The sequence below is a fragment of the Carassius gibelio genome, chromosome B3 (genome assembly GCF_023724105.1).
Source record: "Carassius gibelio isolate Cgi1373 ecotype wild population from Czech Republic chromosome B3, carGib1.2-hapl.c, whole genome shotgun sequence".
Classification (NCBI taxonomy): domain Eukaryota; kingdom Metazoa; phylum Chordata; class Actinopteri; order Cypriniformes; family Cyprinidae; genus Carassius; species Carassius gibelio.
In genome coordinates, this window is record NC_068398.1 from 5,593,385 (window position 1) to 5,605,583 (window position 12,199).

General features: G+C 34.1%; 1 protein-coding gene across 1 annotated transcript; it reads right to left on the minus strand.

Annotated features, from left to right (window-relative positions):
* Nucleotides 1-2,812: 2,812 nt before the first annotated feature.
* Nucleotides 2,813-6,415, minus strand: LOC127952554 (neurotrypsin). The gene is made up of 8 exons (XM_052551173.1): nt 6,404-6,415; nt 5,959-6,035; nt 5,446-5,652; nt 5,235-5,366; nt 4,827-5,033; nt 4,625-4,756; nt 3,794-4,099; nt 2,813-3,597 (listed from the first exon to the last, which is right to left on the minus strand). The coding sequence occupies exons 2-8, from the start codon at nt 6,011-6,013 to the stop codon at nt 3,260-3,262; spliced, it is 1,377 nt and encodes a 458-aa protein (XP_052407133.1). The 5' UTR covers nt 6,014-6,035; nt 6,404-6,415; the 3' UTR covers nt 2,813-3,259.
* Nucleotides 6,416-12,199: the final 5,784 nt, after the last annotated feature.

Here is a 12,199-nt window from a genome sequence, read left to right on the forward strand (position 1 = left end):
GCCAATCAATTAGACAAGGGGCCTGTTTTTTTATATATAAAAATATAATACTGCTATCATATTTTATGCATTCAATGCTTCACACTTAAGTGTGTTATTGATATATGTTAGCTCTAATTCTGAAAAATAGGTTAAAAATGTGGTTAAAAAATGTTGCTTCTGTGGTAAATTCAAATTACTTCAAATTGTCTTTGTTGATAGCTGATCATTGTCTTAAAGGCTTTATAACTTTTAAACTGTATAACTTAATTAATCAAATCAATCCATGAACATTTTTCTCAGTTAATGTACGTAATCTCACAGTCTGTTGTGAATGATTAACCCTTGTATTATGTTCGATTTCTGGATCACATTATTAAAAACAAGAAGCAATCAGGCATGAACAGAAAGATCGTAATATCAGTATTTGTCACAAAGTGCAAACAATTAATATCAAAATGTATTTCATTTAAGATTTTTTTTAAGTGTGTTTAACCACATTTTTAACCCTTTAACGATAAATAGTTTGTCATGATTAGATTAGGAATAAATGGCGATATAGTAGATAGATATTTTATCACTGTTTTTTTTTTTTACAAATTATGAAGGAACAGTTATAGATTAATTTATGATAAGACTGCACCTTAAAACATAAACTAGATCATAATAGGAGTTCTGACCTTTGTCACAAAAAATATATATTTTTCATTTCATTTTTCTCTATCATGTTTTAATCATCATAAATTATTTATAGGGGTATAAAAGAAGAAAACGCTTGAATGCCATGACTCACCATTTTGTGTCAAATCTCACATTTTTCAATGCAAAATTGCAAAGAATTCAGGTCTTTCAGCAATAGCAATACAGAGTTTTGTGAAAAGATACAGAGAAATCTCAGTTTGTGTAGGGGAAGGCAGGGAACCTCGGGGCCCTCAGATGGCACTGAATAAGAAACAGTCATGCTGCGGTGTTAGGAATAGCCACATGGGCTCAGGAGTACTCAGGAGTAAAGCCTGCAGCTGCATCAATAAATGCAACTTGAATCTCTGTTATGCAAGGAGAAAGCTGTACGTCAATTGTGTAAAGAACAAACAGACCATTCAGAATTTCACCAGTGACAGATGCAAACGTCTGTCATGGTATGGATGTGCAGCAGAGCAAACGGCATGATGACTGGCATTTGTGTGAAGGTAACACTAATGTGGAGGCATTCACTGGGATCCAGATCTGTTTTCAGTTAAAGATATATAGTCCATCATTAAGAGGAGAATCAGACATTTACAACCAAATGATATTGTGTATTTCTAGCCTTGAATCAAGTAAGACTGGACAAAAAAAAATAATGCTTGAAAAACTTTAACAATACTATCCTCAATTCCCAAATGATTAAACATTGTAATTTAAAGGAAAGTTGATGTGACACAGTTTTACACATGTCTCTGTTCCCACTTTTTTGGAGTGTGTTGTTTTATGTTTTATGATTTACAAAATATAATTTATCTGGTCAGTGAAATATATTTGTACTTTGATCAGTTAAATAAAACATAATTAACAAATCAGAGATTAATTTTACAAAATGTCCCAACTTTTTCTGATTTGAGGTATTGTGTGTGTGTATATATATATTAAAGTGAAGGAAACATTTGAAATTAATCATAACTATCAGGCATAACATTTGAATGCTTTTGAGTACTAAATGTACCAAAACTTAGTGTGTTGCAATAACGGATGCATATGGACAAGACAGCAGTCTGAATATAAAAATATGCACAACAATCAGTGACTTGAGTAACAAGCTGAAGTCATCAAAAACCAAATGTGTTTTGTCAGTAATGGGGGGGGGGGGGGGGGGTTGCTGAATTGCACATATGAAGAACCAGTTATATCTGAGGAAAATGATTAATGCCATGCTACCTTTGCCATGCATCTATGCTGAATAAACTGTTTAAATTATCTTGTCAGGTGGATTCTCTGTGATTGGTTTGAGATCCTCCTGGCCTTGATTCAAGCATATTGAAAGACACGGTCTGGAGTCTATCTGTTACTCTTGCGCAGTAGTTTAAGTCCAAGAAGTTTAGTCAAGTAGACTTTTATTGTAAATTCAGCCATATACAGTCTGCATGTATTATGCAGTTAACTAATCTTCCTGTGAAGTTTACAAAGCTCCACCTTATCAACAGTTTTAGGCAGGATGTACACAACAATTATGATAACTGTGGTGAATTCCCCTGGTGCTGAAGATGGTCTGCATCTAACAGTCACAAACTGCACCAGAGATGAGCAGTAGCTAGAAACTCTACTGAACTTGCATATCTAGCTGAACTCTGTTGCTGAGCCATGTCTCCACAAAAATAAGGGCACAACATAAGAGAGAAACCTATACAGTTTTGTAACGGCATGAGGGTGAGTAAATGGTTACAGAAGTTAGCATTTTTGAGGTGAACTATTCCTTTAACTGAATAATTTCATACTCTCTTTAAGTGGTTGGAATCATTTAAGTCATTCTCTATTACATTTACTCATCTGATGTTAATATCAGGATCCTTTAATGCTTCCCTACCCAATTTATCAGGTTCCTCGTTCCCCTTTACTCCAGTATGTGCTGGAACTAAAAACGAACCCTTACTTCTACCCCTAACCCTTGCTGATGATACACCACTCACTAAATTGTTATTTGAGAGCTCTATTCTCAGACAGTTGTAAACTGTTTACAGTGGATTTACATCTTTCACCTTTACTTTTCAGAAAATACCACACAAGAAATAATTGATTTTAGGGTACATTTTTTCTGATGTTTCTGAAATTCTGATGTCGATTCACATGAAAGCTGGAATTAATCATGCAAACACCAATATTTATTGCTTAATATTGTAAAACAACAAAACAAAAAAAGAAAAATTTTGGATTTAAACGTCATCATTTTTAGTAAACAATTTGAAAATGTTAGATTATATTACATGGCACGAATGGGTTAACAGCAGCACAGAAAGCACAGGACATTGTCTGGAAAACTACTGATTTTTCACACTATGATATTTATGCTGACTATGTTTTGTATGGCCATATTTATTTGCATGCAATCACAAATGAAACGCAGTTTGTATTGTAATTTGGCATTGATGTTTGATCTATGCAGTTCAGTGATACAGATATAGACAGAACAAATGCACAAGAACACCACAGATATATAATCAGATAGGATCAACAAAACAGAAGCTCTGGAGAACATCGAAGTGAACAGCAGATAAACACTGTGACTGTTTGGTACAGCACTAGAACATTAATCATCACATGACACTTCTGACTGTTTACTTTTGGGTGCTGAAACTTGTAAAGGAGATCTCATATTTTCCATGTTGGCATGTATGACTGCGCATGTGATGGTGGTACTGGGATTTTCATACTCTTCTTTTGTCATTGTTAGTATGCTGAGAACAGACGTGGAGTCCTTTCGATGGATAGGAGCGCTGGTTGAGCCCTTTATGTAAGTCCCATCGCCCGCTTTCCACATGATATAGACATTGCCGAGTTTAGGGCTGGAGACCTCACACACCAGAGAGATGTTGTCAGCGGGGATATAACCAGGACTGTAAATGACAACACTGGGTCTCAGTCCATCTGAATTAAAGAAAGTGCTAAAGATTCATTAAACAATCAAACTATAGTGAATAACAGTAATTTAACAAGCCAAGTTTTGAGAGTGTATCTAAGCATTTCAAATGTGCTTGTATTTTCTGTCAGACACTACAATTATGTTCAAACTTCCATCATTTTTATGAATTCAGATATGTGACTATATGTATTGATTATTTACCTCCTTTATCGAAAAAGATCTCCTGCTCAATGTCTCTGCGGTTGTTTGAATGGACTGTGCAGGTGACCTTTTCACCATCAAACCATTTCTCAGCATCAACAGTGATTTTGTGGACTTTTATAAACTGTGAAGAGTCTGTAGTTCCTGGTACAGTGATTAAAGGTTTATCCTTCACTTTGCATGACACTGAAGCTTCTTTCACTGCCTCTATGTCTCCAGAAACAACAGCCTCCAAGACAACTTTACCATTGACAAATAATTCTTGCTCAATTGGTTGCTTCAGATTCAGCTTCAGTGAGAATGTAGCTAGGAGTAAGAAAAAAAGATAAAATGTGTACATTTTGATTTATAGAAGAGAGAGTTTGAGCTTATGAGCAAACCAAAATTAGATGACTTACCATTAAGTTCTTAATTACTGTAAATATTAAATACGGTAAAAGACCTTCAGCGCTCTGTTCATACTCCAGTTTTGACACTATAGGGATGTTGGAATCATTTACTTTCCATTGTACAGTGAGGTGCTTTGGGGTAGAAATTTATTTTGCTTTGATTTAATTTCTTTTAAATATTGATAAGACTGACTTTACATGACTTTTCTTCAGTTTTTATTGTAGGCTATTGGATGAAATCAGTCAGTTATTTCCACTCTGATCCATTTGAAATCAACAGAATCAGGTGAAAACCCAGAGGCTTGCCAGTATTGTGACATGATCATGTATTATTTTTAAATATATAATGGTAAATGATAGTAGGCCTCCATGTTACAAAAGTTGCACAAGGGGAAATGAAGTGATTAATCCTGATTTCTTAAATGTCTGTGCTGTGTCGTACCAGTCACGCAGATGACTCCGGCATCCTTTGTATGTGTGCAGTCAGTCTCACCCCAACCCCTGAAGCTGCACTTAGACAGTGAGCTCTCCGAGCCGTTACACTTCACGTAATCCATCCAGATTGGACCACAGCCTGAAAAAAAATCAACAGAATTTGGGTAAGACCAGTTTGTAACAATCAAATTGCATTGAGGAGTTCATACCTGCTCCAAAATATCCTCCGGAAACGGCATTTATGGCTCCAGAAAAACCCATCTGACGACACACCACTTGTGCTCCGGCCAGGTCCCATCCGTCATGACAAACTGTACCCCAATGTCCATCATGATAGATCTCCACACGACCAGAAGAAGCTAGACCTCCCACAAGTCTCAGGCTGCCCTCCTCTGTCGGCTGCTTCGGTCTGTCATCTTCAGACAGTGACAGAAGGTTTAAAGAGTATATCAACAGAATCAGATGAAAACCCAGAGGCCTGCCAACAGTCTGACATTTTCATGTAACATTTCAAAGATTTAAATGTAAATGACAGTAAGCCTCCGTGTTACAAAAGTCACACAAGGGGCAATGAAATCATTAATCCTGACTTCTTAAATTTCGTTGCTGTGTCGTACCAGTCTCGCAGATGACTCCGGCATCCTCTGTATGTGTGCAGTCAGAAACACCCCAGCCGTTGAAGCTGCACTTAGACAGTGAGCTCTCCGAGCCGTTACACTTCACTTCATCCATCCAGATTGGACCACAGCCTGAAAAAATTAACAGAATTTGGGTAAAAAAAAAACTAGTCCAGTGTGTAGCAATCGAACTGCTCTGAGGAGTTCATACCTGCTGGAAAGCGTCCTCCAGACGTGGCTCTTATGGCTCCAGAAAAACCCATCTGACGACACACAACTTGTGCTCCGGCCTGATCCCATTCATCAGCACAAACTGTACCCCACTGTCCATCATGATATATCTCCACACGACCAGCCGAATCAAGGATTCCCACAAGTCTCACGCTGCCCTCCTCTGTCGGCTGCCTCGGTCTGCCATCTTCAGACAGTGACAGAAGGTTCAGAGATTGAGAGATTTAATGCAAACTGCTCAGGAAATGTTTAAAGCAGTAAATAAAGTGTTTAACCTCAGCTATCTGTGCAACTGTTGCTGCAACAGACATGTTTGGATGTGAAATTCTAATAGACCACTAAACAGACTTTATTTAACATAAAAAAATGTTTAAAAATATATTTATTGCGACATTGTATTTTTTTTTAATGAAACTCATGAAAATCTTTCCAATAATAATACTGCAAACTATTTATTTTATATTAAAAAAGTAAAAATTAAAGCTTTACTAACCAATCTTGATCGAACCTTGTGCTGAAACAAACAGCAGAGGCCACAGGAGATACATGATCCTTTTCTTGCTGGAAATACTGGAGACAGCAGAGACGGGAACACAATTCACAGCTGAATCAGTTGCAAAACATCTCAACACTATTAAATAATGACCAAATTAAACCAACATTTGTGAAGCTCGGGTCAAACGCTGTGTGATCAGATATGAGGACTACCAAAATGTTTATTTACAAAAAAAGCTAAAGTTTCATTACTGCAAAAGGCATTTAAACAAGAACTGTCCGTCATCTTATCTGGGCTAAGAAAAATCCATTCTTCAGCTAAGACATAATACAAACTTTGCTCTGTTTTTTTTTTTTTTCCGTTTGTTCTGCTTCAGATCCTCTTCGTGTTGTGAAAATTGCACACACAAACAAAACACACACACACACAAACCTACACACACAGAGTGGTTAACTTCAGTCTCCTTCTTTACAGTTTATTGGTCAGATACACAGTTTATATATCGTCTTGTTATGCATATTCATTGATTTCAGAACAAAGACTCTCAGAATTGATTGGATAAACAAATGAACAGATGATCATAAGGCCTCCTACTTCAGTTTACCATTCATGCAGATGGTTTTACTTTTTTCAAGGCTAAATTTGATCAACTGTTAGGTGTTACTCATAAGGGACGATGAACAGCAAACTCTTGCTATTGTGTATAGACAACATTACTTTAAAACTGAACGATATGACAATTAAGGCCAGCAGTATACAAAGAGTCTGATGGGAAGGGGGATTTTGTATCAAGTTGAGGCACTCGATATCCTTACAGTTATGAAAATGAGACCAGTCAAACTAAATTCACAAAACACAGAAAGTAAGTGATGAGTTCCCAATGGGATCAGAATCCCACCTAAACTATTGCAGTCACATTGTCTAACAGGGTGGAAAGGAGCAAAACAGTGTTAACAGGTTCATTAACAGTAGACAAGCTTTCGTCAATGTCCTGCATGGTTTCTCCGTCTGTAATGTGTGGAACTGCACCTATATAATACTGTTTCAAAACATACCAAAAATAAATAATCCAGATTTCCTCTGGGGGAGGGACACAGAAAATAGCTATCAATCATGGTGGCAAAACAAATAGAAATAATTAGAAATTAGAGAGGACATAATAAATTATTTTGGTAACACTTTAGAATAGGTATTATTAACTACAATATCTCTCTCAATGAATTCTTAATTTGCTGCTTATTAATAGTTAGTAAGATAGTTGTTGGGATTAGGTATTGGGTAAGATTAGGGATGTACAATAAAGTCAAGTAGAATAAGGCATTAATATGTTCTTAATTAAAAAAAGTGTAAGTTACGCAACTATTAGCACTTATACTTAGCTAATATTCTAGTAATATGCATGCTAATAAGCAACTAATAAGTATCCTATTGTAAAGTGTTACCATTCTTTTTCATTTATATTTGATTAAAAATAAAAATGTTATAAATCATTTGGATTAACTAGATTAACAAACAAAACACAAAAACCATCACAAGAAGGAACAGTAATGGACAGTGAAGCCATTTTTTGTGGTTTTTATTTTATTTTTATTATGATGATAATTATTATGAGAAAATGGATGCTGTGTTAATTGTATTAAAATTGTAATATTTCCTAACTCAGCCTAGTGGGTGTTTTTTTTTTTTTTTTTACCTCCAAGATCGAGTTCTTTACCGGTTTCTGAAGCTTAAGGGTTCTGAACATTATCTCTCTCTCTCTCTCTCTCTCTCTCTATATATATATATGTATATATATATATATATATATATATATATATATATATATATATATATATATATATACACACACACACACACACACACACATATATATATATATATATATATATATATATATATATATATATATATATATACAGACATTTGCTATATACACTAAATACTATTTATTCTATTAGAATTTCCACCCTGTAAGTTGCACATTGAAAATTCAAAGATCAACATTTAGCGAGCTAACCTTTCAAAGATTAACTGAATTTATATAACTACGTCATATTTGTTTTTACATTTTTTTGATAGGACAAACATTCTCCATAATATAACCTAACAGGGTGGAACAAGCAGGATAACATTTCAAAAACTAAATAAAAAAAAGTTGCAAGAGAGTTGAAGCTTACTTTAGTTTGTACAGATGAATCCAGTGGGAAAGATAAATTGTCACTTCTTGAAAATGGTCTCAATGACATTGCAGTCAGTTTTGGAAGGTGAGAAAGTATGTACTAACAGGGTGGAAAGAGAAGAGTAAATGGAAAGAAGAACTAATTATACAATTTAAGCCATATCTTATTAATATGTCACTCATTTCAGAGAAAATACCATTATATAAATCATTGGGACAAAAAAGTAACTATAGCAGGAATGACCCACCTGAAGTCTAATAGTTATTATTGTTAGGAGAGGATAATATGAGTAAGAGTAATACATCAGTTACAATTGTTTAGTTTGCTCTATTGCTCGTAATTGTTAACCGTCTGTAGGCAATATTTAGCTAATTTTTTTTACATGTTTTTTTACTGTTTTTTGTAAACAGCTATGCGGCTTTTCCTTTCATTTACAGTATATGTAATTGATAAGGTTGATGGGTTTGTAAGATGTATGACATTTTGTGTTACTCTGAGATTATAAAATGACATTAAGCAATATCACATGAGACAGAATGTTTTTCACGAATATCAGCTCCAATGAAAATCTTTACTGAACTGTATAAAATCAATTTAACAGGAAGGACATTTTGAGTGAGTTTAATAATAGTGAGTTTTGATGAAGAGTCCAGACAAAGCCACAGCAGAACAGTGTCCTACAAGCAACACACAGCAGCCTTATATTGAATGATTCTCTATTCCTCTGAATGAAACTGCCTTTGAATGATCATGTCTTACTCCAAAGATACTTGCCGCCACCTGCTGGCTGTTTTACTTTCATGTTGTTGCTATATTTTGATTTTATATATTTAAAACGTAAATTTTATAGTGTAATGCAATAATATATGTAGCTTGTTGCATAGTGTTTATGTAAATATTGTGTACATATCAAATTCATCTGGCCCCTTTAACTGTCTCCTGATAAGTAATCAAATCGAGCCTAGTCAATGCAAAAACATTACATTCATTTATTCATAACTAATTTACCAATTTACTCATTTAATGTTACTGGATCATCGGGCAGGCCTACAGCAGTGACAGGCAGACACATAATAACAGTGTCCCGTATGGAAAGATGTTTCCCAGCCGTACAGGTGAACAACACTGAACAACGGCAGTTAATAAGGTGGGATGGAGTGACGTCACCGCCCCCTTCGACTGATTAGCTAGAGGAGGAGCTGTCAATCAAGAACTAGTGGACCAATGATGACTTAAACCCGCCCTGATTTACATGAAACCGAATATTATATTGTGGTGGGCATTGTATTTTTGATTAATAAAATAAAAAATATATAAAAATTAAAACAAAAACTATTTAAAATACCCTGCTTCTAAATAAATAAAGCAGTTACTTTTATTTAGTTAAAAACAGGCCAAAGGAAACCTCCGAACTAGTTTTCTATACCAGAAAAAGAAAATAATAATATATATATATATATATATATATATATATATATATATATATATATATATATATATATATATATATATATATTAAAATTCTTCTTATTTTTTATTTTTTTACCCTGCATGATTTTAGTCAAAGGCCTACATGACAAATATCATATATGTTTTTATCATAAACAAATAAAATCTAAAAAAGTATCAAATTAAAAAAAAATATTATAGCATGGATACACGTTTGAAAACAACGCTCCAATTGTTGTAATTAAGGAAATTAAACTTACCATCATGAAATGTGTATACACAGGTGATAATGCCTAAAAGAGAGAGAAACATGACATCAACATGCACTTTTCATTACTATCACTGCAAGAATGTCCAACTTCACCATGAAGAACTTAAAACTTGTTAATTGTTTATATAATTTTTATAATCCATGTAAAAAGACTTCTCTAAATTTGCTTTAAAGAATTACAAAAAGGAATAAGGAATTATGGTGCGGTGATTTTAACACAACTGGTTATGGGGGAGTAAAAAAATTTATCACAATTGGGAAATAATAGACCAATTGATGTGCTTAAACACAGAAGGTACAAGGTTTAACTTAGCAGGGAATACATTATCATGTATAAATCTAACTTTAATTCCAAATGGAATAGATGAAAAAGTAGTAGCTAATATTGGAAGCGAAATTAAATTAAATGTAAATAGTAGTAATAGGGAGTGCTTTTTACAATGGATGTGGAGGTATGAGAAAGCAGATTGGAATTAATTTAATAAACATTGTGAAGTATATAAAGACAGTGGTGGACAATCCCACAAGGGATTGTTGTCTGTCCAATTCTTTTTAATATTATGATTCATTATATTTTTGAAAACTTAGGATATGGTGTGGGGTCGAAATGTATCTCAAGTGACTGCAAATGTGCCGACAGTGTGCCGTCCACCCATCATTCATGCACACAAGACTTATTAAGTGAAATATTGACATTATTATGGCATATATATGCAGGAAGGGAAATGAAACAGCTGATGAATTGCAAAAGATGCTTTTAAATGTTGTATGTTCTTTAATAGGTAAAGGGAATTTCCAACAGACACTGGGTTAAGTTTTATATGGTAAACCTTTAGAAAGAGTTTATGTTTTCAAATATCTGGCAATATGGTTAGATGAAGAAACACTTGGAAGAAATATTTCGAAGAAACAGATTTTTAAAAAAGCAGAAAACTATTATATATGATGAGCACAGTTGCTGGAAAAGAGTGGGGAGCAGATAGAGAAACTATTTTAACAATATATCAAGCCCTAGATCTATACTTGATTATGGATGTATGGTGTGTGTGATGCAGCATCAGAAACATTGTTAAGGAGATTAGATAGAAAACAGTACAGAGCACTCAGGATATGTCTAGGAGCAACTTAAACAACTCCAGTCAATGCACTATTAGTACAGGCAAATTAAATGCCATTAAGTTTACGTAGAGTAAAATTGTCCCTGGTATAGCCTATATTGGACATCTATGAAGAGTCATGCTGGAGAACATATTTCTGAAGATGTATTGAATAATTGTTGGGAATATACAAAGGAAGAAGGTGAGGTACCAGCTTGGTTAATTCCTGAAGTTAAAATTTATTTGGAAATATAGACAAGAAAAGGGACTGGGAGGAAATGGGTAATATTAATAATATGGTGAATAGACATTTACAGCAGAGGTTTTATGTGAGTATGAATGCATATTTATACAGATGGATCTGCTCTTATTCTGCTTCTGTGTTGAGGTTGCTTTCCACACATCATTTATGTAAACATGACTTATTAAGTGAAATATTGATATTATTATGGCATATACATGTGGGCATAAAGGGAAATGAAACAGCTGATGAATTGCAAAAGATGCTTTTAAAAAAGGACCAGGTAGATGTTAATGTTGCTTTAAGTAAAGGTAAAGTCAAAACTATAATTATGGAAAATATATTAAATGATTGGCAAGAAATATGGAATTTAAGTAATAAGGGGAGGCATTTATTTATTATTAAAACAATGTTAACAATAAAAGAAACATTAGTGGTGGGAACAAGTCATTGTAACAAGCATGAGACATGGACACAGAACTGAACACATCACTATTTATTACTGGACTACATGAGAATGGTTTATGTGAGTATTGTGGGGAATTAGAAACAATAGAGCATGTAATATACTATTATAAAAAAATATATATGATGAAGAAAAGGAATTAATAACATTCTTAAATAAAAAGGGAAAGGTAAATAAGGATTTTTTTGGGGTATTTGTTAGGATATGAGCTTTATGAAGATAGAGTGGGATATAGGCTGCTAGTAAAATCATACTGTAGTACAGGGTTAAGTGAGAGGATTTAAAATCAAACAGGGATACTGTAGCCTGATCTGGATTTTAGGCAACCAGGGAAATGTTCTGAAGGAGCTGAAGATGGGACACTGGAACCTGGGAATCTGGTATAGTTTCAAATTTATGAAGACTTATACATATTCTGTTTATAAGTCATTTAGAAGATAATAGCTGACATGACTGCACTACAGCAGTTTATTGCAGATGGCGCTGTAGGTTTAGATTGTTATGCGCCAAAGAACTAAAGAAGAAGGCGTCACT